At 42.7% G+C, this 26,103-nt stretch overlaps 2 protein-coding genes across 4 annotated transcripts in view; both read left to right on the top strand.

Moving 5' to 3' along the window:
• On the top strand, nt 1–17,092 carry LOC117595741 (macrophage mannose receptor 1). Its single transcript, XM_053227338.1, has 6 exons — nt 1–60; nt 12,206–12,562; nt 12,878–13,210; nt 15,281–15,631; nt 15,947–16,288; nt 16,427–17,092. Exons 1-6 carry the CDS (start codon nt 24–26, stop codon nt 16,771–16,773), a joined length of 1,767 nt encoding a protein of 588 aa, XP_053083313.1. The 5' UTR covers nt 1–23; the 3' UTR covers nt 16,774–17,092.
• A 3,652-nt stretch (nt 17,093–20,744) lies between these two features.
• Nucleotides 20,745–26,103, top strand: part of dop1a (DOP1 leucine zipper like protein A) — a 32,871-nt gene continuing 27,512 nt past the window's right edge. For all 3 annotated transcript variants that reach the window (XM_034297756.2, XM_034297760.2, XM_034297759.2), the window contains exons 1-4: nt 20,745–21,084; nt 22,735–22,891; nt 24,012–24,193; nt 24,874–25,044. In XM_034297756.2, the coding sequence (XP_034153647.1) occupies nt 22,754–22,891; nt 24,012–24,193; nt 24,874–25,044 (491 nt within the window). In that variant the 5' untranslated portion in view covers nt 20,745–21,084; nt 22,735–22,753. The remainder of the gene's footprint in view (nt 21,085–22,734; nt 22,892–24,011; nt 24,194–24,873; nt 25,045–26,103) is intronic.

Genomic DNA, 26,103 nt, shown 5'->3' on the forward strand with positions numbered 1-26,103 from the left:
ATCACCTCAGCACTGGCGTCACCATGGTAACCGTGTCAGTCGTGTTCCTCCTGCTTTCAGGTAAATACTGAAATCTAATCTATAAACTGTAAAGAATCCTATTCAGCTCTAAACTAAAGGTGTGCATCAGATCTGGACCCCAGTAAAACTTAAGTGCAAGATTTTTTTTAAAACTGGTTATTCTTTTTCTCTCTGGACTTTTTTTTTTTTTTTTTTAAATCCTGTTAACTTTGGCTGCTCCTGGACTGTTAAAGCCTAAGCAAGTACGTTACACACAATAATTAAAAACACAACTGGTCTGTTTCTGATGTTCAATTATAAGAGAAAAAAAACAGCTTAGTCATGTTTAAATGATTGATTTGTTAATATTTTGATGAACCAGAACAGCTGAGCTCATTAGAAAGTCAGTGAAAGTATCATGTTAGTCATGTGGGTTTAAAACAATAAAAAACAACAACAATAACAACACACTAACTCATTTTACTTAAAATCCATATTTAGTGTTTGGAAGAAAAGAAATGAATTAATTTAATTTTTTTTTTTTACATCTTGCCAGGTCAGAGCAAGTCCACTCACTGTCTGTGTTTATTGAGGCATGATTAAATATAATAATGATTTATGGTGATGGAAGTAGAGCATTATTGATGTGAAGTGTCCCGTGTAGCTGAATTTCCTCCATTAAACAGTTTGGTGTGAATTTGCACAACAGCAGCATCAGCTAAAACATCACAGTGTCTGTTAATTCTCCTCTCTCTGAGAACAAGTTTATATTATAAAATATATTATATAAGGCTCCACAGGCTGTAAGAGTTTATTATCATCACTGTTTACGATGCTCCTGCAAAATGGAGACGTTACTGTGGTCCTGCGCATGTAAAAGCCAAACCTCTGCTGACTGAACAGCAAATTAAATCTGTAGAAAACTCTCTTCAGCTCACTAACAGTTTTATCTCCTCGGTGAAATTACTGATAAAATACTGATTAAAGAAGGGCTTTTACATTTTACCAGACAACAAAACAACAAATCAGCATCATGAGGAAATGAACTCCCTTTAATTTTAATGATTTGTTAATGAGAATGTGATGAAATAATAAAAAAACAACAACATTGTATGGACTTTGGCACCTCATATGATGAGGAAATGAAGAAAAGTGTTTCTGTCCCTCTGAGCTGAGCGAGACTTCGCATCTGAGAGTTTATCAACTAATTCTGTTTCAGCAACACTGCTATTGTGGTATAATAATGCAGAGTTTTAATCATTGAGGTGTTTAAAATTTCATACTGAGGTTTGTTAGAATATTAGTTTGTGTATGATAAATAAAAAAGAAGAAAAAATACATTTCAGACATGTGATGTAGGATGTGGTTATAAAAGCAGTGTGAAAATAGTCTTTAAATATTCTATATTCATAAAAACAACAAAAATGAAATCAGAACACATTTGTGCAAGTTTATTTGTTTGTTTGTTGTTAAATGTCAGTGTTAAAATTAAATTTTGAGTAGAGAGTCTCTGATTGTTTCACAACATAAAGCGAATAAAAATGTGAGCAGATTAAATTTAAATTATGAAATAAAAATAGAGAAGAGAGAGGAACGAAATAGCAAAATATGGAGGAGGTATCGAGATGTTGTTTGATGTGATTGTCTAATCTGATCGGTTCTGATCAGACTCAGGTTTGAACTTGATCATTTCAGACTGGGGCTTGAGTGTGCAGGTGTAAAAAAATTATATCACAAGAGCGCCATCTACAGGTGAAAATCATTTCTGCAGATGAGGTGGAATGACCTTTTGAGTAAAAGTATTCGAATGTGAATTTTGTAGATTTGAATTATATACACCTCATATTAAATATATTTTACTGTACTGTATTTAATACATTTTACATTTTTGCCAGTGTTTTTTCTTTGTTTGGAACTTTCTTGGAGTAAGATTTGAAAATTACAGGTTATGAGTTTTGAGATTTAGGAGCTCAGGACCCTAAATACAAATCTCACAAATTAAAATCTCAGAAATACAGATTTTATGTAAATTAGGCCAAAAAAGAAAAGTAGACGCTTTCAAAGCGACAAACTCAGAATTCAGTCAGTCACAGTGTTCTGAGATTTGTATTTAGGGCTCTGAATTTTTTTAATTTCTAAACTATAATCCCTCAGTTTCAGTTTGTAGGTTTTCAGAGGCAAATCTTATCCCTAACAAGTTCCAAAAAAAGAAAAAAACACTGGCAAAATGCATGTTTTTATTTAAATACACCACAGAAAGCAAGTTTATTTAATGTGACATGTATATAATTAAAACATATGAAATTCATATTCAAATACTTTTGTCAGCTTTCAAGCGCCTCAGGAAATATAAACTGTGTGACGTGACAGAGGAGTTTTCACGTGGAGCTGCATTCCACACGTTTTCCTCAGTTTCCTGCGAGCGGTTTGGACTCGGATGGAGATCGCAGTGACGTCACAGGTCACTAAATATTTCACTTTAAAAAAGTAAAGGATTTAGTTTTTCACCAGGAGATCCAGGTCCACGGATTCACTTATTAGGCATTTTCATGATGAGGAGTTCAATTTAATTATTCAGTTATTTGAGGAGGTATGGTGGCTTAGTGTTTAGCGCTGTTTCCTCGCACCTCCAGGGCCGGGAGTTCGAATCCCACCTCTGCCCTGTGTGCATGGAGTTTGCATGTTCTCCCTGTGCTTCAGGGGTTTCCTCCGGGTACGCTGGTTTCCTCCCCCAGTCCAAAGACATGCGCTGTAGGCTGATTGGCATCTCCAAATTGCCCGTAGTGTGTGAGTGCGCTGGCGATGGGCTGGCCCCTGTCCAGGGTGTCCCCTGCTTCGTGCCCTAAGTTCCCTGGGATAAGCTCCAGGCTTCCCACGACCCTGTGTAGGATAAGCGGTACACAAAATGGATGGACGGTTATTTGATTAATTATATAAAGAAAAAAGCATATTATACTGGGTTACTTCATGGTGTATTTTATTATCTACAAGTACAATAGAAAGGATGCCTTCATCACCAGACTGTAAAGATGTCTTTATTAAAGCCAAATGATTGCTCACAGCATATTTACTGTATATATAGAAAATAAAGTGACATGAAGCACAACAATCACATGATTTATAGAAATCTACAAACATATACACATATATTATCTTTATGAAAACAGGCGCCGTTGGCTGTATAAAACCTTTAAAACAAATACAAACTATATGTTGATAAATGTGTACATGTTTGTCAGCTATGAGGTGATCTCTGATTAGTCAGATGAGTAAAATAATTTATCAGAATCAGGATCAGAATTAGCTTTATTCGCCAAGTGTGCGCGCAGACACACAAGGAATTTATTGTGGTTTTTTTAAGGTGCTCTTGGTACATACATACATATCTTACATGAGAACAGAAAACATTTAAATAGTAAGACTTAACAATAAAAAATAAAAGATAATAATGTGTATGAATCTGGAACAGAAGATTTATGTACAGATTTATGCATTATTTACTCTGTATACAACTGTATAAATAAAGAGATATGCATATGTATTTACATAATACTAGAGAAAGAGGCAGGAATTAGAGATGGAGGATGAATTACAGAAATGAATTAAAAAAAAAACACAGGTAATGATTCCTGTGTTAGCTGTTTAAGCTGGAGATGGCACGGAGGAAAAAACTGTTTTTATGCCTAGATGTTCTAGTGCACAGAGATCTGTAACATCTGCCTGAAGGGAGGAGTGAAACAGGTTGTGGGCGGGGTGAGAGGGGTCTGTGATGATGTGTGTCATCTGCATCTGTGGCAGGTCGAACTTTTTCAGTTGACGAAGGAAGAACAACCTCTGCTGGGCCTTTTTCACAATGGAGTCAATGTGAATGTCCCACTTCAGGTGCTGAGAGATGGTGGTGCCCAGGAACTTGAATGACTCCACTGCAGCCACAGTGCTGTCCATGACGGTGAGAAGGGGGAGAGCAGGGGGGTTTCTCCTGAAGTCCACTATCATCTCCACAGTTTTGAGCGTGTTCAGCTCCAGGTTGTTGTGACTGCACCAGACAGCCAGCTGCTCAACCTCTTGTCTGTAAGCAGACTCGTCGCCATCCTGGATGAGACCGATGACTGTAGTGTCATCTGCAAACTTCAGGAGTTTGACAGAGGGGTCTTTAGAGGTGCAGTCATTTGTGTAGAGGGAGAAAAGCAGTGGGGAGAGAACGCAGCCCTGAGGAGCTCCAGTGCTGATGGTGCAGGTGTTGGATGTGAATTTTCCCAGCCTCACTAGCTGCTGCCTGTCTGTCAGGAAGCTGGTGATCCACTGACAGATGGAGGTGGGTACAGAGAGCTGTGTCAGTTTATTCAGTAGGGTATCTGGGATGATGGTGTTGAAAGCGGAGCTGAAGTCCACAAACAGGATCCTTGCATAAGTCCCTGGTTTGTCCAGATGTTGGAGGATGTAGTGCAATCCCATATTGACTGCATCATCCACAGACCTGTTTGCTCGGTAAGCAAACTGCAGGGGGTCCAGCAAGGGTCCAGTAATGTCCTTCAAGTAGGCCAACACCAGCCTCTCAAATGACTTCATGACCACAGACGTTAAAGCAACAGGTCTGTAGTCATTTAGTCCTGTGATTTTTGGTTTCTTGGGTACAGGGATGATGGTGGAGCATTTGAAGCAGGAGGGGACTTCACACAGCTCCAGTGATCTGTTGAAGATCAGTGTGAAGACGGATGATAGCTGGACAGCACAGGCTTTGAGGCAGGCTGGAGAGACACCGTCTGGACCTTTGGCTTTCCTTATCTTCTGTTTCCTGAAGACTTTGCGTACATCATCTTCACAGATCTTAAGTACAGGCTGAGAAACAGTAGGGGGGAGCGACGGGGAGGGTGTTGATGGCTGTGTTGTGAGACGGTCAGAGCGGGTGTGGGGTGTCAGACCAGGCTTTTCAAACCTACAGTAGAACTCGTTCAGGTCTTCAGCCAGTTGTTGATTGGCCTCAGTGCTGGGGTATGGGGTCTTGTAGCTGGTGATGGCTTTCAGGCCTTTCCACACTGATGTAGAGTCATTACCTGAAAGCTGTTTTTCCAGTTTTTCAGAGTAGTTTTGCTTTGCCACTCTTATCTCCCTTTTCAGTGTGTATTTGGCCTGTTCGTACAAGGCTTTGTCCCCACTTCTGTAGGCGTCCTCTTTGGCCTGGCGAAGCTGTTTGAGTTTTGCACTGAACCAAGGTTTGTCATTGATAAATGTTAAATAAGTCCTGGTGGGAACACACATGTCCTCACAGAAACTGATGTAGGACGTCACTGTAACGCGGAGTCAACAGAATGGGGATCCATTAGCAGCATTTTAATAAAAGGCAGACACAGTCGTACAGGCGTGGTCGAGCAACAGTGAAACAGGGTGATCAGAGGTGAAACAAAGGCAGAGTGATCAAACAGGCAGATGGTCAGGGCAGGCAGCAAAGAATCCAGAAACGAGAAGAAACAGTCCAAGGTCAAACACGGTAATCCAACAAAGAAAATATAAACGCTCAGAAATGTCAGCCGGGGCAAAACAAGACTTCGCAATGAGTGAGCGAGAGGCGGAGGCTTAAGTAGTCCCGGTAATAGGCTGCAGGTGAGCTCGTAATCAGTGCTGGGTGAAGGGTGATGGGAAATGTAGTTTCGAGGGGAAAGTCAATACTCGGGTGATGGTGACCTCTGGTGACGATCAGGGGGAACCACAGAGGCCGGATTCGTTACAGAGCCCCCCTCCTGCGAGCGGCTCCTGACGTGAGAAGGCAGACGACGCTGGGGTCTTCCGCGAGGACGAGGGGCCGGTTTATCCGGATGGGTCCTGTGGAAGTCAGTAGTAAGAGACGGGTCAAGAATGTCCTTGGCATCGACCCAGGACCTCTCCTCCGGTCCGTACCCCTCCCAGTCCACGAGATATTGCAGGACTCCTCCCCGGCGCCGAGAGTTTAAGATTTCCTGCACCTGATACGCCTCCTCACCGTCGATGATGAGGGGAGGGGGTCCCTGGTTCCGGGCCTCATCTAGGTCGTCCGCCCTTCTCGGAGCACCAGCGGCCTTGAGCAGGGAGACATGAAAAGTGGGTGAGATACGATATTGTGGAGGTAAGGCCAAACGATAAGAAACAGGGGTTATTTGTTTAATGACTTTGAAAGGACCCACGTACCTGGGACTGAGTTTAGGGTAGTCAGAGCCGGAGGTCTCTAGTGGAGAGCCAGACCCACGATCCCGGGACATACTCAGGGTTGGGAGTTGGGACGTCGGTGGTGATCTGCCTGTTCCTTCTGTCTCCTGATGGCGCGTTGGAGATGGGTATGGGCCTCGTTCCAGGTGGTTTCACTCCTCCTGAACCAGTCATTAACTGCAGGTAAATCTGTGGGCTCCCCGGACCAGGGAAAGAGAGGTGGTTGGAACCCCAGCACGCATTGGAAGGGTGTAAGCCCGGTGGATTGTTTGCGCAGGGAATTTTGCGCGTATTCTGCCCAAAACAGATATCGGCTCCAATCAGCTTGGTTGCGGTGACAGTAGGATCTTAGAAAGCAGGTGATCTCTTGATTGAGCCGCTCGGTTTGCCCATTGGTTTCAGGATGGTAGCCCGAGGTAAGGCTTATGTTAATGTTGAGATGTTTGAAGAAGGCTGTCCATACGCGAGAAGTGAACTGAGGGCCTCGGTCCAAGACGATATCTTCAGGGAGTCCGTAGAAGCGGAACACATAACTGCACAGAGCCTCTGCTGTTTCTAGGGCTGTGGGTAGTTTGGGTAAGGGTATCAGGCGACAGGACTTAGAGAAGCGATCAACAACAGTAAGAATGGTGGTATTGCCTCTGGAGTTGGGGAGGTCGGTGATAAAGTCGATGGCAATGTGGGACCAGGGTCTCTGAGGGATGGGTAGAGGCTGGAGCAAACCGGTAACTGTTTAGAGGATTTGGTGGCGTTGCAAGTTACACAGTTCTTAATGTATGCAATGGTGTCAGTACGGAGTGAGGGCCACCAGAATTTGTTGGTGAGGAGTTGGATGGAAGCCGTTATTCCGGGGTGTCCGGAGCCGGGGAGGTCATGAGCCAGTTGAATAGCTCTGTTCCTCAGGGAAAGAGGTACAAAGGTCCTATTAGGAGGACATGCAGCCGGTATGGGATCGGTGCCCTGTGTCTCCGCAATTTCGGTCATGATGTCCCACTGCACTGGTGCCACGATGAGAGTGGTAGGTAAGATGGGATCGGGAGAAAGGGGTTCGTAAGCGGACTCAAACTGGCGAGAAAGCGCATCTGCTTTGGTGTTCTTGGAACCTGGATGATAAGTTACTGTGAACTGGAACCGTGTGAAGAACAACGCCCACCTAGCCTGTCTGTGATTGAGTCTTTTTGCAGAGCGGAGATATTCCAGATTGCGATGGTCAGTGAGAACCGAGAAGGGAAATTTGGCTCCCTCAAGCCAATGTCGCCACTCCTCCAGCGCCGCCTTCATAGCCAATAGTTCGCGGTTCCCCACATCATAATTCTGTTCCGCTTGGTTAAGCTTGCGAGAGAAGTAGGCACAGGGGAAGAGTTTGGGTGGACTGCCATGACGTTGCGAAAGAATGGCCCAGATGCCTGTGCTGGAGGCATCTACCTCGACTATGAATTCGCGTTCGGGATCAGGGTGATGGAGTATAGGTGCAGTAGAGAACCGTTCCTTGAGGTGATTAAAGGCTCTGTCGGCTACGGGCCACCAGGTTAAGCGGCCTCCCCTCCTCTTGGTCATTGAAGTCAGGGGGCCTGCGATGGAGCTGAAGTCTCTGATGAATCGTCTGTAGAAGTTGGCGAATCCAAGGAATCTCTGCATCTCCTTGACAGTCGTAGGTTGGGGCCAGTTCAGGATGGCCTGCACTTTGTGATCATCCATCGCCACTCCCTCAGGACTGACCACATATCCCAGGAACGTGGTGGAAGTCTGGTGAAATTCACATTTCTCTGCTTTAGCATATAACTGGTGGGAGATCAAACGTTGTAGTACGGCTCTGACATGGTGAATGTGTGTTTCAAGAGAGGCGGAGTAGATGAGAATGTCATCCATGTAGACGATGACCCATCTATTCAGCATGTCACGGAATACATCGTTTATGAATGCCTGGAAGACTGAGGGACTGTTGACGAGGCCGAACGGCATGACCCGGTACTCATAGTGCCCAGAAGTGGTGGAGAAGGCGGTCTTCCACTCGTCCCCCTCCTTTATGCGAATCAGATTGTAGGCATTGCGCAGATCGAGCTTGGTGAAGTATTTGGCGGAGCGAAGCTGCTCCAGAGCCGGTGGAACTAGAGGTAAAGGGTACCGGAACTTGACAGTTATTTCGTTTAAACCTCTATAATCAATACAGGGCCGAAGACCCCCATCTCTCTTTTTGACAAAGAAGAATCCGGCGGAAGCAGGAGACGTAGATGGAACGATGAAGCCTTTAGTCAGTTCTTCCTCAATGTAGGCTTTCATGGCTTCAGTCTCTGGTTGCGAAAGGGGAAAGATTCTGCCTCTGGGTGGTGTAGAACCAGGGAGCAGCTCGATGGCGCAGTCGCTAGACCGATGTGGCGGTAGTTGGGCAGCGTTGGACTTGCTGAATGCCTCAGCTAGATCAGCATACTCCGAAGGAAGGTTGGCTGAGGGCGGAGGGTCCTTCTTAACGATGACTGCTTTAAGTGACGTCGGTTCCAGGGTCTGAAGACACTGTACAAAACACTTGGCCGACCAGTGAATGATTTGACCCTCAGTCCATGAGATCTGTGGTTCGTGGAGCTGAAGCCAGGGTAGTCCAAGAATAACTGGGTTATTGGGAGCTTGTATGATGAAGAAACGAATGGTTTCTGAGTGCATGGCGCCAGTAGTCAGGCAGATGTCATTGGTGGTGTGTAGGACCTGACCGGCGCCCAGAGGTCTTCCGTCTAACGCTGCCACTGCCAGAGGAGATTTACAAGGTATGAGAGGGAGGTCATGAGCTTTAGCGAAACCAGCATCAATAAAATTTCCTGCTGCTCCAGAATCGATTAGAGCCATTGTCTCTACCATCCCATTACTAAAGGCTAATTTAACAGGTACCTTAATACACTTTGAAATATGAGATGATTGACTCACCGCAGAGGGAGCGTGTTGCTTGGGTCTTGTGGGGCAGGAAGCTTTCACATGACCGGCTTGGCCGCAGTAGAGGCAGAGGTTTCTACGATAACGACGCTCTCTTTCCTCAGGGGAGATACGAGCGTGCCCCACCTGCATCGCCTCTTGCTCAGGCATTAGCGGAGGGCTCGGTGAACGAAGCGCCGAACCCCTGCTGGGTCTCCTAGAGCGAATCAGATTGTCAATGCGAATGGCAAGATTAATCAGCTGATCCAAGGTCTTGCCCTCATCTCGACAGGCGAGCTCAGCCTGTAACTCCAGGTTTAGACCCTTGCGGAAAAGCAGCTTTAAGGGGTCATCAGACCATCCGGTTTGTGCAGCCAGTGTGCGAAATGATAGGGCAAAATCCGCTGCCGTTTTTTCCCCCTGACGCAGCGTGAGAATTTGTTCACCTGCTCCGTCTCCTCCTTCGGGCAGATCAAACACCTCTCGGAATCGCTGCAAAAAGGCCTCGAACGAGGAAAAGGCTGGTCGAGTGAAATTCCACACGGCGGTGGCCCAGTCTAACGCCTTGCCAGACAGGAGAGAGCAGACAAAAGCGATGCGACTCTCTTCCGTGGGATATAGCGCCGGCTGTTGCGAGACAAACAAGGAGCAGTGGAGCAGAAAACCCTTACACTTCGCCGGTGTGCCGTCGAACTTTTCCGGGTAAGCTAAGCGAGGGCTAGCCGTAGCATGACTTGGAGGAGGTGCTTGGGGTGCTGGCTCTACCGACGGTGAGGCAGATTCGGAAGGAGGTAGCCGTATCGCTTGCAAAGTTTTTACTAATTCCTCCGTGAGTGATGTGAGACGTGCTAGCTGTTGTTGATGGGCGGCTAGCACGTTAGCCTGGGCAGAGACTTCGGTAGAGAGTCTGTAGACCGCTACTGGATCGAGAGGTGGCGAAGTCTTCTGTAACGCGGAGTCAACAGAATGGGGATCCATTAGCAGCGTTTTAATAAAAGGCAGACACAGTCGTACAGGCGTGGTCGGGCAACAGCGAAACAGGGTAATCAGAGGCGAAACAAAGGCAGAGTGATCAAACAGGCAGATGGTCAGGGCAGGCAGCAAAGAATCCAGAAACGAGTAGAAACAGTCCAAGGTCAAACACGGTAATCCAACAAAGAAAATATAAACGCTCAGAAATGTCAGCCGGGGCAAAACAAGACTTCGCAATGAGTGAGCGAGAGGCGGAGGCTTAAGTAGTCCCGGTAATAGGCTGCAGGTGAGCTCGTAATCAGTGCTGGGCGAGGGGTGATGGGAAATGTAGTTTCGAGGGGAAAGTCAATACTCGGGTGATGGTGACCTCTGGTGACGATCAGGGGGAACCACGGAGGCCGGATTCGTTACAGTCACAGTGTCGGTGAGCTCATCCGGATCAGTAGCTGCAGCCTCAAGAACACTCCAATCAGTGCAGTCGAAGCAGGCTTATCTGTTATTAGTTTTGTATCTGTTATTTGCTTATTAGTTATCTGACATGAATGCCCATGGCTTCATCACATGACCTCCAGTCAGTCTCAGACACCTGTGTGCACCTGTGTCTCACACTCCCTTTAAATAACCCAGACTCTCTGTGTGACTTTATGGCAGCATCGTGTCTGTGACGAGTCAAAGCTGTTTCACCTTCACCTGCTTTACATTTACTCATTTAGTCTGCTTTAGTTTATGTCAATTCAATTCATTTTTATTTGTATAGCGCTTTTTACAAAGGTCATTGTCTCAAAGCAGCTTTACACAAACAAAAGTAAAGTGAAGTGTGTGTGTGTGACGTCTCTCATGAGCAAGCAGGGCGACGGTGGCAAGGAAAAACTCCCTGAGATGGTGATAGGAAGAAACCTTGAGAGGAACCAGGCTCAACAGAGAACCCATCCTCATATGGGTTTACACTGTAGTGTGCGTGTGTGTGAGCACAATGTGTGTTGGTGTAGTCCATGGAAAACAGCTGAAGCGTTTTCGTGGCAGTATGAAGCATTGCCGGTGGACAGGTCCAGAGTGAAGGGGGGGAGGTCTGGATCACCGGCAGCTCAGGAGTGTAGCTCGGCAGAAGGAGAAGGAAAGTGGTTAGGTACACTCACAGTCACCGTGTGGAGATAAAACTCAACATCCACGAGTCCCCCAGATCTACTCCTTTGATAAAAACACTAGTCGCTAAATGCTAGGTTAAATAAATAAGTCTTCAACCTCGACTTAAACACTGAGACCGTGTCTGCTTCACGTACATTAACTGGGAGACTATTCCATAATTTTGGGGCTTGGTAAGAGAAAGCTCTGCCCCCTGCCGTGGTTTTGGCAATGCGTGGTACTGATAGACAGCCTGCATCCTTAGAGCGAAGTAGGCGTGGAGGAACGTAAGGTACTAACATATCGCTTAAATACTGTGGAGCGAGACCGTTTAATGCTTTATAGGTTAGGAGTAATATTTTAAAATCGATGCGGAATCTTACTGGGAGCCAGTGTAATGTAGATAAGACTGGCGTGATATGCTCATACTTCCTAGTCCTAGTCAGGACCCTCGCTGCTGCGTTCTGAACTATTTAGTTTATGTCTGTTTGCTGATCACATGACCATTTACCTGTCTCAAAAAAAAAAAAAAAAAAAACACAAAACCTGCACGTGTCCATCTGTCCATTTCACGAAACATTGATTGTTGTAGAAGTGGGAGTGTTCAAGCCTCTGTCACATTTAACATTTAACATTTAATATATTTAATCAGCAAATTAAATATACATTAATACCAAACATCCTGATAACAAACATCAAGTACAGAGCAATCAATAAGATTAAACTAATGGAGACCGATATTCAGTAATGTGACACTTCAGACTCATAAAAATGTTAATTTAATTTTTTATTCTCATCCTGACATTCACTGTTACACATCTGTATAAAGCTCCACATCTGTATAGAGCTCCAGCTGTTCACATCACAGTGTTTCCACTTTTCTGAGTCACTTCACCAACAGACCGCTGTTCTGGAGCTGCAAACAGTCTCTCAGTCTGAATGGAAAACAGCACATAGCCGTTCATCCACATCACATTTCCCTCCTTTCATCTCTGTCCTGCTGCATTAACAGGAGAAATTTCTTCCACAGCCTTTTCTCCTCCAGTCCACAGCCGCCTCACTACCTTCCATCTCATTCCGGTTCACATGAATCAGACTGAGGCTCGGGCAGCTTGCAGAGAAAATTACATCGACCTCGTCACTCTGTACTCTGATGAAGACAACACTGAACTGGAGAATATGATGATGAAGGCTGGTGTTGGCGCAGGATGGATCGGTCTCTATCGCGGTCAGTTCAGTGAGAAATGGTCTAATGGTGATCCTGTAACATTCAGAAATCTGACAGGGGATTGTGGGACATCGAGCTGCTGTGCTGCTATGAAACCTGATGGTTCATGGGAAAGTCTTCAGTGCACAGGGACGAGATATTTCATGTGCTATGAACAAGGTACCTTCTGACTTAAAATGCATATTTTAATGTATATTTTATACATTTTAATAAATGTAATAATATATAATTATATTATTTGGTATTTAAGATTTCATGTACAGTAAATAATAAATTATTATGTTTAATAATATAAAATTTGACGTATTGAATATCCACTGGTTTTATTACAACTTCAGAAGCTGATGAAGGACTTTTTGTCTGAATTGTTCTGCTTCACTGGAAACTCTGTGTACTATATTAATACTATGCCAGTTAAAAATATTTTAAATAATTCCTAATTTTTTTTCTCTGTGTATTTTTTCACCCCCACAGCTGCTTCTTCTCAGACTCCTAATTATCATCTAATCCGTGAGAATAAGACCTGGTTTGGTGCTCAGCGTTACTGCAGGGGGAAATACACTGACCTGGTCAGCATCAGAGATCAGCAGCAAAATGAAGAGGTGAAGATTAAAGGGTTAAACAGCAGCACGTCCTTCTGGATCGGCCTGCTGCGTGATGACTGGCAGTGGACTGATGGAGGAAACTCCACCTACAGAAACTGGGCGAGCGGTCATCCTCAGCCATCACCATACGACTGTGTACTACTGTGGGGAAGGGAATGGTATTCAGTGCCGTGCAGTAATCGTAACACTCCTCTGTGCTACGGTAAGTGATGACTTTCCAAACAGTAAAATCGTCTCAGTTATTTGAGGAGGTATGGTGGCTTAGTGTTTAGCGCTGTTGCCTCGCACCTCCAGGGCCGGGAGTTCGAATCCCACCTCTGCCCTGTGTGCATGGAGTTTGCATGTTCTCCCTGTGCTTCAGGGGTTTCCTCCGGGTACGCTGGTTTCCTCCCCCAGTCCAAAGACATGCGCTGTAGGCTGATTGGCATCTCCAAATTGCCCGTAGTGTGTGAGTGCGCTGGCGATGGGCTGGCCCCTGTCCAGGGTGTCCCCTGCTTCGTGCCCTAAGTTCCCTGGGATAAGCTCCAGGCTCCCCACGACCCTGTGTAGGATAAGCAGTACACAAAATGGATGGACGGTTATTTGATTAATTATATAAAGAAAAAAGCATATTATACTGGGTTACTTCATGGTGTATTTTATTATCTACAAGTACAATAGAAAGGATGCCTTCATCACCAGACTGTAAAGATGTCTTTATTAAAGCCAAATGATCGCTCACAGCATATTTACTGTATATATAGAAAATCTCTCTCTGACTCTCGCTGAAGGCGGTCGCATTTTTTCCTCTCTCTGCTGTGTCTGTGTGCCTCTCCCGTCTCGTCTCTATTTTTCCTTCTGCTGGTGAAGCTTCTCGAATCCTAAATTATGGAATTGATAAGCTGGTCCCTCAACACAATCGATACGATCCTTTCACGAAGGAATGCTGGTTCGGGAGAGCCGACTTTTGCTGCTGGATACACGATGGACTCTTGGAACAAGTGGAACATTGTCTGTCTGGCACCTCTGTCCCTAGAAGACGTCGAAGATGTCTACATATTTGGATTTTTGATAGCAGGTGTCCTGATGATTGGCCTGGGGATGTTCCTGATCTATCGACAAATTGGAAAGCAGGCAGCCAATAAAGAATCCCCCAAGCTGTCAGCTGTCATCTCACACCATTGGTGCAGCCGTTGCTGACCAGGTGAGGGCATTACATCAGAAGGTGACACGGATTGAGGAACTGTACCATCTACAATCCGTGGACATCCCCAGACGCTTGGATACCATCACGAATATGTTTTCGGAACTGTGTAAATCCAACGCGGCCCAGTCCGCAATCATGGTCACGCGCCTGGAGGAGATGACTAGGGGTCTCACGGCCCTGCAAGGGGACATAAAGTTGGGGGCCATGCAGAACCAGGTGCCCGACTAAATTGTACGATCTCCTGAGTTCTTAGATTTGCTTGATTATATTTGTGCATTTTCCTCCCCGGCTAATTTTTCTTTCTCCCAGAGGACCTTCATCGCAGAATATGCTTTGTTTTGACTCTGATCTGCACCGGACACTCCAAAGACACACAGCTGTGATAACAACAGCTCCCCAAAGCACACCATATCAAATTCGGCTAGTACACACTGTTTTCATAAATACTCTGCCCTAGTCAAGGACTGCCTCAGTGTCACATTTTCCTCTTTTTTCTAATCTCTGCTTTACATTTACTCATTTAGTCTGCTTTAGTTTATGTCTGTTTGCTGATCACATGACCATTTACCTGTCTCAAAAAAAAAAAAAAAAAAACAGAAAACCTGCACGTGTCCATCTGTCCATTTCACGAAACATTGATTGTTGTAGAAGTGGGAGTGTTCAAGCCTCTGTCACATTTAACATTTAACATTTAATATATTTAATCAGCAAATTAAATATACATTAATACCAAACATCCTGATAACAAACATCAAGTACAGAGCAATCAATAAGATTAAACTAATGGAGACCGATATTCAGTAATGTGACACTTCAGACTCATAAAAATGTTAATTTAATTTTTTATTCTCATCCTGACATTCACTGTTACACATCTGTATAAAGCTCCACATCTGTATAGAGCTCCAGCTGTTCACATCACAGTGTTTCCACTTTTCTGAGTCACTTCACCAACAGACCACTGTTCTGGAGCTGCAAACAGTCTCTCAGTCTGAATGGAAAACAGCACATAGCCGTTCATCCACATCACATTTCCCTCCTTTCATCTCTGTCCTGCTGCATTAACAGGAGAAATTTCTTCCACAGCCTTTTCTCCTCCAGTCCACAGCCGCCTCACTACCTTCCATCTCATTCTGGTTGACATGAATCAGACTGAGGCTCGGGCAGCTTGCAGAGAAAATTACATCGACCTCGTCACTCTGTACTCTGATGAAGACAACACTGAACTGGATAATATGATGACTTATATGTATTGGGGATGGATCGGTCTCTATCGCGGTCAGTTCAGTGAGAAATGGTCTAATGGTGATCCTGTAACATTCAGAAATCTGGCAGGGGATTGTGGGACATCGAGCTGCTGTGCTGCTATGAAACCTGATGGTTCATGGGAAAGTCTTCAGTGCACAGGGACGAGATATTTCATGTGCTATGAACAAGGTACCTTCTGACTTAAAATGCATATTTTAATGTATATTTTATACATTTTAATAAATGTAATAATATATAATTATATTATTTGGTATTTAAGATTTCATGTACAGTAAATAATAAATTATTATGTTTAATAATATAAAATTTGACGTATTGAATATCCACTGGTTTTATTACAACTTCAGAAGCTGATGAAGGACTTTTTGTCTGAATTGTTCTGCTTCACTGGAAACTCTGTGTACTATATTAATACTATTCCAGTTAAAAATATTTTAAATAATTCCTAATTTTTTTTCTCTGTGTATTTTTTCACCCCCACAGCTGCTTCTTCTCAGACTCCTAATTATCATCTAATCCGTGAGAATAAGACCTGGTTTGGTGCTCAGCGTTACTGCAGGGGGAAATACACTGACCTGGTCAGCATCAGAGATCAGCAGCAAAATGAAGAGGTGAAGATTAAAGGGTTAAACAGCAGCACGTCCTTCTGGATCGGCCTGCTGCGTGATGACTGGCAGTGGACTGATGGAGGAAACTCCGCCTACAGAAACTGGTGGATTGGTGAACCTCAGCAATCATCACCACCAACTGACTGTGCAATACTGAGTGGAGGAAAATGGTTTTCATGGTCATGCACTGATCTGAATCCTGCTCTGTGCTACAGCAGTAAGTGTTGACTTTCCAAACAGTAAAATCGTCTCAGCAATCTTCTGTATAATGACTAGAACACAGCTGGTGTGAGTCTCTGTCTCTGATATCACTCTAAACCATCCTCCTCCTTTTGGGTTTTTCTGTCTCTATCAGCTTCCATCCATGTGAGTGATGTGGCTCTGAGCTGGGAGAAAGCGCTGGATTACTGTCATGAAGGGAACAGGGCTGGAATTCTGAACATCGATTCTGAAGCTGAACAGGAAGAGTTGGAGTCTGAGCTCAGGAGGAGGCGTGTCCCCCCAGGGTCTCTGTGGGTGGGGCTTGGACTGAACCGTCTCTCTGGGATGAAGGCGTCGTCCCGTCCGCTGACCTGCGAGGACGTAAAGAGACAGACAGAACCTCCGCTGTCTCACTGCCCTGCTGACACACACACTGCAGAAGCAGCACCTGATTATGTGATGGACTCTGCTGAACTTCGAGTCGTGTGTAAATTGAAATAAAAGGCGGTTTTCTCGATGCTGGAAGAACAGAGCACTGCACAGTTTAGGGTTTTCCAGCACTAACTCACCTGAACCCTTCATTATGCACTTGTTCACTAGGTGATGAGTTGAATCAGGTGTCATAGAGCAGGAAAAAGCCTAAAGTGTGCAGGAACTGTTCACACACTCAGAGCTTTACACACCAGTTCACATTCACAATCATATTCAGAATATGCACTTAAGGCTTTCTCTGTTTAAAGAACTTCAGATATGAATTTAGATAAAACATTAAAGTACATATACATTGTTCACTTTCAATTCATCTACATTTTTTTCTCCAAATTTGTTAAGGTAAATTTTTATTGAAGTTGTTTTATGTGTTTTATGTTTTTTTTTTAAATTTAATAATCTGATATTATCAACAAAAAACCTCAGCTTTTTCATTTGTTCATAACTGAATAATCACTAATGCTGATTAATAATCAAATAACATTCTGTTATATATTAATAAAATGTAACCTGGTGTTTTGACAGTAATAAATAATCTGCATTCTTCAGTTTAACCTCAGCCTGATCTTTTTTCAGTTTTAGATGATCATTTCATTTATTCATCTAATAATTCACTTCACAGTCCAGGTGTGGTGAACCTGTGGCTCTTCAATCTATCCATCATGATTTATTTATTTATTAATTTTTACATTCCAAAATTTTGTTAAACTAATTTTGAAATAAATAGAAATGCATTTCCCAAATTTGCCAAATCTAATTTAGATTTTTTAAATTTGTTTTTATTAATAATTTAATAAAACTGGCTGTGAAGTTCGTTAGTGTGAATCATCACGGCAGAATCAGGGTAGCGTAAGCTAAGCGTAAATATGAAGATGGAACATTTTTATCTGAATGGGAGGATTAATGTTTTTTGATTTTTGTTGAAAGGAATTGAAAACCATTCTGCCTGAAATGCGCGCCATTTCACGGACATTAACAACTCAATTGAAACACATCGATCTCTGTTCAGCTCTTGAGAAGTGCCGGTATTTCAGCATCGCTCTGGATGAGTCTTGTGACTTTAGGACACAGTTGGCCACATTTTTACTGTCTGTTTCAGAAGACTGAACAATTAAGGAAGAGCTGTTTGGCATTGTACCGCTGAAAGATAGGACCCGTGGCATCGATCTGACTAACAGCAATAGCCACGGACGGCGCGTCCGCCATGTTGGGATCTGCGAATGGCCTTGTAGGGCTGTGTGAAGCTCACGTCCGTTTTCCAGATTTTTGGACGCTTCACTGTATTATCCATCAAGAGCACTTGGTGTCTAAACAGCTGAACTTGGTCCACATCATGAAACCTGTGCTGGAAATTTTATATGCAAACATGCTCTTGATCACGGACAGTTCGAAAATCTCACTTAACTGCTTCTTCACTGCACTGGGAGATGTCTTTCAAGAGGTACTGTGCTTTCCCTTTTTTTTTTATTTTTGAGCTTTTCAGTCTGGTGAAGCTGTTCCTGTCACGATCCCACACTTTTTTGTGTTTCGGCCGCTAGAGGTCCTCATTGTTCCCCCATGTTGTTTTTCCTCTGCTTGTTATTTGTCTCATTACTGCCACCTGTGTCCGATTTCCCTGTGTGTATTTAAGTTGCCCTGTTCCTTAGTCTCACACACGGGGAAATCAGACACAGGTATGCAACACTGCTACACTGCAGATTCTGCAACCTACGGCAAAAAGGCTATAGATTACATTTCTCATCAAGCCTTTCACTGCTGAATCAGACTGTTTAAAAGCACCTTTAGTGGAAGAAGAAGCAGCATCTCAGCTGGAAATCATTGAACCTTCTGAGGATGATGGACTTCTGAGGGAAGGAACCATGGAGTTTTGGAAGATTGTGCCGATGGAGAGATATCCCAATCTCAAACGGGCTGCACTCAAATGATTGTCAATGTTTTGTTCAACTTACGTCTGTGAGTCTTTTTTTCTACACTGAAACAAGTGAAATCAAATCAAATCGCTCTGTTATGACTGACACATTTGAAAGAGTTATTTCGAGTGGCCACAACTGAATATTATCCGTAAGCATGGTATTAGCTTCCACTGTTACGCTGATGACACACAGTTGTATGTTTCAGCAAAGCCAGATGACAGACACCAGCTTAATAAAGTTGAGGAATGTGTAAAAGACATTAGAAAGTGAATGTTTATTAACTTTCTCTTACTTAATTCTGACAAGACAGAAGTACTTGTACTAGGACCACATGCAGCTAGAAGTAAGCTTTCTGATTACATAATAACTCTGGATGGCCTTTCTGTTTCATCATGTGCAGCAGTAAAAGACCTTGGTGTGATTATTGACTCTAGTCTTTCTTTTGAAGCTCATGTAGATAATATAACTAGGATCGATTTCTTTCATCTCAGAAATATTGCTAAAATAAGAAATATATTGTCAATACACGATGTAGAAAAATTAGTTCATGCTTTTGTTACCTCTAGGTTGGATTATTGTAATGCCTTACTGTCTGGATGTTCCAGTAGGAGCATAAACAAGCTCCAGTTAGTCCAGAATGCAGCAGCGAGAGTCCTTACTAGAACCAGAAGATATGACCACATCACGCCTATCTTATCCACACTGCATTGGCTCCCAATCACATTTCACATTGATTATCAAATAATACTATTGACCTATAAAGCACTAAATGGTCTCGCGCCACAGTACCTGAGCGAACTTTTGGTCTTTTATGATTCATCAAGCCTACTTAGATCAAAAGGTACAGGCTATTTGTTGGTACCCTCGAATAATGCTACAGCTGGGGGTAGAGCTTTCTCTTACAAAGCCCCACAGTTAAGGAACAGCCTTCCACTTAGTGCTCGGGGCTCAGACACAGTCTCAGTGTTTAAGTCTCGGCTGAAAACATATTTGTTTAGTCAAGCCTTTTGTGGGCATCCTGATGTCCTACTTCTGGTTGGAGTTCTCATCATTTGGAAATCACTCGCTGCTGCTGAGGATGACCTCCAACATGGACAGCTTGAAGTTACATGAGATTACTGTGGATGGTTCCACTTAAAAAACATGAAGATGCCTTTGGACTTCAGTTGATATGAACAGTTTTGCAGTCAAATCTCCATCAGTGAACAGCTGATAAGTTACAAATACAAGATAGACTTCATGTGAAAACTGTAATGAATTTCCTGGTCACACAACTGCACTATTTGTGCATGTAGTACACAGTTACAGAAGGGAATGATTTATAATCGCACTATCGGGAGTCACTCAGATGAGGATGGGTTCCCTTCTGAGTCTGGTTCCTCTCAAGGTTTCTTCCTCATATCGTCTCAGGGAGTTTTTCCTCACCACCGTCACCTCTGGCTTCTCATTAGGGATAAATTCTTTATTATTTCTGTAATGCTGCTTTGTGACAATGTCCATTGTTAAAAGAACTATACAAATAAAATTGAACTGAATTGTATACAAGCCAGACCTGAAAAGGATTGTGGAACCCAAGCACTGCTAGGTGTCCCTCTGAGTAAAAGGAGCTAGGCTGATACATGTTCAAATCCATAAAACTGTTATGTGTTATGTATTTAGGTCTATAAGTTATTGTAAGAGACTGTTGTGTGCACATCTGTTGTGAGGCTGTTTGCAGTGATAAGGATTATTTTGTGGCTCATCACAGATTCTCCACCCCTGAACCAGGCCTGTTTATTATTTCACCTCAGTCTATGCGTGTCATTGTTGCCTCCTTCACTGCAGTTTTATGGCTTTTATTTTGAAAATGAATTGACACCGTTGCATCATGGGATGCAGTTCAACCTTTAATTCGGAGAAATTTGGGAAAAATAGTGCGTCATCGTGGTGTGTTTGCTGTTCTGGAAATATTTAATATGAGTGAGATGTTTTGGAGTTCTGAACACAGCTTCATGATGCTGATAACTTTATTGTGAAATATATGATCTCCCACTGTGACCCAGAGGACTTTTATTATGATATGTGATATGTTCGAGACCAGGAAGTGCTCGTGGAAGCGCCTCGATTTTCTATAAACAGCTTTTCCTACAGCAGGATCGATATCGGCGCGGAGCTGCACCCCGATGCGCGGTTTAGAGGCGAGAGGCTTTAACGGAGGCGGACATGCGGCTGTTAATGTCGGTGTTAATGAGAAGAGTGTAAAAGCGCGCTGTGTTTCTCGGCTTCCGGTCAGCAATGTTGCTGAAATCAGTGAAGAGGAAATGAGCGCTTTATAACCGACCCGCAGCGCGGACTGGGATCCACTGGGATCCACTGGGATCTACTGGGATCCACTCTGATCCACTCTACTGCTTATTCTCTTTATGCCACAGTAAGGAACACTATCACTATCATTCTCATTTTAAACCCAAACATTTTTACACTCATTATTATTATTATTATTATTATTATTATTATTATTGTTGTTGTTGTTGTTATGATTATTACTGTTATTATTATTTATCATTATATTATTCTTCTTGTTATTGTTGTTATGATTATTACTGTTATTATTATTTATCATTATATTATAATTGTTGTTGTTGTTGTTATGATTATTATTGTTATTATTATTTATCATTATATTATTATTCTTGTTGTTGTTGTTGTTATGATTATTATTGTTATTATTATTTATCATTATATTATAATTGTTGTTGTTGTTGTTGTTATGATTATTACTGTTATTATTATTTATCATTATATTATTATTCTTGTTGTTGTTGTTGTTATGATTATTATTGTTATTATTATTTATCATTATATTATAATTGTTGTTGATGCAATAGATGTGAACGTATTTATTAAGGTTTTATTTTCTGGATTAAATTAAAGGAAGGATTTTTTATTTCCTTATCTCTGACTGTTGTAGCTGCGCTGACTTTCGTGAACAATTTACAGGCGTGTGGTTGTGGATAAAGTATTGGCACCCCTCCATCACATGACAGCATCACTCCTTAAAGATTTTTATATCACATTATTTTCACACTTTTTTTTTTTATTATTATTTGGAATAATTTCTACTTTGAAATATCATGTCTGTACATTTTTAATGTGTTTTTATTATTCTGTGAATTTTTCACTGAGACCGCCCACTACTCATTAATATTCATGAAGTGCGTGTTAATTAACCAAAAAAAAGTGTCATTTTACTGAAGTAGAGTTTTAAATATGTTTCCCGAAGACCTCTGTTTTATACTTTGTAATGATGAATAGGTTTTGTGTGTCTGTGTGTGTGTCTGTGCGTGTGTCTGTGCGTGTGTCTGTGCGTGTGTCTGTGTGTGTGTATGTGAGTGTGTGTGTCAATGTGTGTGTGTCAATGTGCGTGTGTCTGTGTGTGTGTATGTGAGTGTGTGTGTCTGTGTGTGTCTGTGTGTGTGTGTCTGTGTGTGTCTGTGTGTGTGTGTCTGTGTGTGTCTGTGTGTGTGTGTCTGTGTGTGTGTGTCTGTGTGTGTGTGTCTGTGTGTGTGTGTCTGTGTGTGTGTCTGTGTGTGTGTCTGTGTGTGTGTCTGTGTGTGTCTGTGTGTGTCCGTGTGTCAATATGTGTGTGTGTATGTGTGTGTGTAAATCTTCAGGGATTCTAATGAATCGATTTGATTTTAATTCACAGAGTCACAGTGTGATTCATGAATCGATTCTTTATGTTGATTTCTGTGGATCACTTTATGATTTTGTCAATAATCTCTTCCTTTGTTTCAGACATAATGACATTTTCACATATTTCTATTAGCACTCTGAGAATAAATGTATTTTTTAAAAAAAATAATGTTCACATATATGAAATATATACGGATAAAATGGAGTGTTGTGTAACAGTGTAAAGTTACAGGTTCATTAATATTTCAGTTTGAACACTGAATCTTTTATATAATTAAAATGAAGTGTAATTATTAAAGCAGTGTGACACTCCTGACTGATAGAGTTTGGTATAACTCTCTTCACTGTGTGTGTGTGTGTGTGTGTGTGTGTGTGTGTGTTATAGTGTGTTATAGTGTGTTAGGATGAACACAGAGGAAGTGGAGCTGCTCAGTGACTCTAAATACAGGAACTACGTGGCGGCGGTGGATAAAGCACTGAAGAACTTTGAGTACTCCAGCGAATGGGCCGATCTCATCTCAGCTCTCGGAAAACTCAACAAGGTCTCCATCATTCCATCTCTCTCTCTCTCTCTCTCTCTCTCTCTCTGTCTCTCTGTCTCTCTCTCTCTCTCTCTCTCTCTCTCTCTGTCTCTCTCTCTCTCTCTCTCTGTCTCTCTGTCTCTCTGTCTCTCTCTGTGTCTCTCTTTCTGTCTTTCTCTCTCTCTCCCTCTCTCTGTCTCTCTCTCTCTCCCTCTCTCTGTCTCTCTCTCTGTCTCTCTCTAATTTAATAATTATGGTTATTAAATCACACAAAAGGGATGAGAATTTGTAAATATCTAACAATTCCATTTACTTCAGTTCAGGAGGTGACTGTGATTAAACAGTTACTGATGCATTATGTGAATAAGAAATCTAAAACATTAGCCAGAGAAAGTCGTTATGTGGCAGGTCTGTAATGAAATAAAGCAAAAATAAACAAACAATTAGAGACAAATAAATAAATAAATGAATAAATAAGAATGTGAAATGATAAAGTATATGATGAAAGTATTATAATGTCTCATAATTCTTTGTCCTTCTTTGAAACAGTTGAATTCAGAAGCATTTACATACTAAATGTTTTATTACATTACTAAAGATTTTTAAAAGTCTTTAATTAGCCTGTAGTCTCCTTTTCTCCTGAAGTGTTTTGCACTACATTTAAAAATGTGAACAGACATGACTGCATGAGACTGTAAGAGTTTTTCCTGTTCCTGATTAAATTAGAGAAACTGAAGTTTTTTTTTTAAGGGACGTTAAAGCAGCGTACCGTCTTCTCCAGGAGTTCTCATGATTTTATTATTGAATAAAGTGTTAAATGCTCCTGTAATGAAACTTATCCTCTAAGTAGAACAATTTCACAGAAACATTTTAAACCGTTTGTCTAAATAAGAGTTTCCTTTCCAGATTTACTGACTTTAAATTAGTTTTATGGTTATCTCGCCTCACGCTGTGGCTGTTCATTACTTTATTTCTGGCTTGATTCCTGTGTGCTGTTTGTTTCGTCATTTTTCCACCTGAGTAGAAATTCTATGGAAATCTGGAGCTCTGCGAGAAACTGGCAAAGGAAATGTATATAATAAACACGTATAAACTCTTTATGCAGAGCTGAGAACTGTGTATGTATTTTATTATTTTATAGGTACTGCAGAACAATGCCAAGTACCAGGTCGTGCCCAAGAAGCTGACGATTGGGAAGCGTTTGGCTCAGTGTCTTCACCCGGCGCTGCCCAGCGGAGTTCACCGCAAAGCGCTAGAGACGTACGAGATCATCTTCAAGATCATCGGACCCAAACGCCTCGCCAAGGACCTGTTCCTGTACAGGTAACCCAAATCCATCTCACACACACACACACACACACACACACACACACACACACACACACACACACACACACACACACACACACACAGAGCTCCGTGAAGATCGGATCTGCAGTTCAGTGCACTCCTTTCCAGAGGTGAACAGAATTATGGGATTGCACTGATGCCCACGACGCTCCTTTCAATCTGTGCGGAAGGGGGCGGAGTTTATCAGTGGAGCACACACTCTCCTGAGATCAGCGGCGTCCTGACACTGTTTTAGAGTTCAGAATAAAATCCTGTAGAACTGATCATCAGCACATTCCTGCTTAAAATATGTGAAAGATATCACCTAAAAACACACGAACAGACGGCAGCGCCTTACAGAACACATGGTTCTACAGTGTACAGCGCCTTGCATAAGTATTCACCCCCCCGAACTTTTCCACAGTGTGTGGTGTTAGTGTCTGGAGCTGAAATTTATTTCATGAATGTGCAGAAAATAACCCATAATATGGAAGAGAGGGGGAAATGAATATAGTTTGTAAAATTATTTGCAAATAATACAATTGGAAGTTGTGTTTGCAGAAGTATTCACCCCCTGAATTAGTTCTGGTGTGGTGTGTGTTCAGAGAGATTTAACACTGTGTGTGTGTGTGTGTGTGTGTGTGTGTGTGTGTTGTGGTTTTCCGTCTTGTCAGCTCTGGACTTTTCCCCCTGCTGTCTAACGCCTCCATGTCGGTGAAGCCCGTGCTGTTGGGTCTGTACGAGACGTTTTATCTGCCTCTGGGGAAAACGCTGAAGCCGGGACTGCAGGGACTCCTGACTGGTGTACTGCCCGGCCTCGAGGAGGGCTCCGACTACCACGACAGGTCAGAGCACCCAGCACACACACGCACACACACACACACACGGTACTTCAGTGTATTTTATGTGTGTGTGTGTGAGAGAGAGCTACCACGACAGGTCAGAGATCAGGGTAAATATACATTAATGTGGCGGTGTGAAGTCCGAGTCGCGACTCAGAGCACATGATGAGTTTATCTAAGACTGTAACGTGTGCTCTGCGATTAACACACATGCGTGTGTGGTAATAATGAGTGCACAGTGTGTATGTGTGTACGTGTTAGAGGATAAAATAATATTTTGATCTGGGTTAAAATGGCTAGAGAGTGTATTTAGCTGCATGTTTGTGTTTAGTCCAACCAGCAATCAACCAGAAACCAGAAACTGTATTTCTACTTTTTTGATTGTTGTAATGCTCATCATCAGATAATATTACTCTATAGACCATTTCAAAGGAATATTCATGAGCACAGGAAGTGATGTCACAGTTCCTGGGATATATCCAGGTGGCGGTTAAACAGCGTTCAGAACTATAGTGAGGAACCATAATTCTCGCGGCTGGCAGGTGGATTTAAGGACAGGATGTCAAAATTAAAATTAGGAGCGTGTTGTTGTGTTGTCGGATTTTCCCTCAGGTCACAGACGAGGCATTTACACTTTCTCTTCCATGCTGTTCCACAGCCACAAGAATTACAGCAACATTACTGCAAACCTCCCCTAATGTGCTGATTACAGATATTTAAACCCAGAGGCCAATACGAGCCGCGTGTCCGCATCCTGAACGACTGAATACTGAGTCTGAAGTGTCCGCTTGCAGTTTCTCCTGCTGCAACTTCACCATACACAATACATCACCTCCACATTATAGACGCAAATATTTCACACCTTTCCGCTAAGAAAGTAGCTCTTCATCCAAACCGTGACACGTTTTCACTGTTTCTCCGGTTTAAACACACGACAAGGTAATGATACGCATCAGAGTAAATCACTTCAGGTGCACGTCTTACACAAATCTGTTTTCTCACGTCGTTTAAAGGATCCACTAATCACAAACGATCGTTTATTGTTAATTTCTGTATAAATCT

The sequence above is a fragment of the Pangasianodon hypophthalmus genome, chromosome 21, assembly GCF_027358585.1.
Source record: "Pangasianodon hypophthalmus isolate fPanHyp1 chromosome 21, fPanHyp1.pri, whole genome shotgun sequence".
NCBI classification, from domain to species: Eukaryota; Metazoa; Chordata; class Actinopteri; order Siluriformes; family Pangasiidae; genus Pangasianodon; species Pangasianodon hypophthalmus.

Excerpts from the sequence above, each read along its gene's own strand:
- LOC117595741 (XM_053227338.1), top strand. The coding sequence starts at position 24 with ATGGTAACCGTGTCAGTCGTGTTCCTCCTGCTTTCAG. Across the intron at positions 61-12,205 it reads CGTGTTCCTCCTGCTTTCAG|CCTTTTCTCCTCCAGTCCAC; the intron begins GTAAATACTGAA and ends TTTCTTCCACAG. Across the intron at positions 12,563-12,877 it reads TTTCATGTGCTATGAACAAG|CTGCTTCTTCTCAGACTCCT; the intron begins GTACCTTCTGAC and ends TCACCCCCACAG.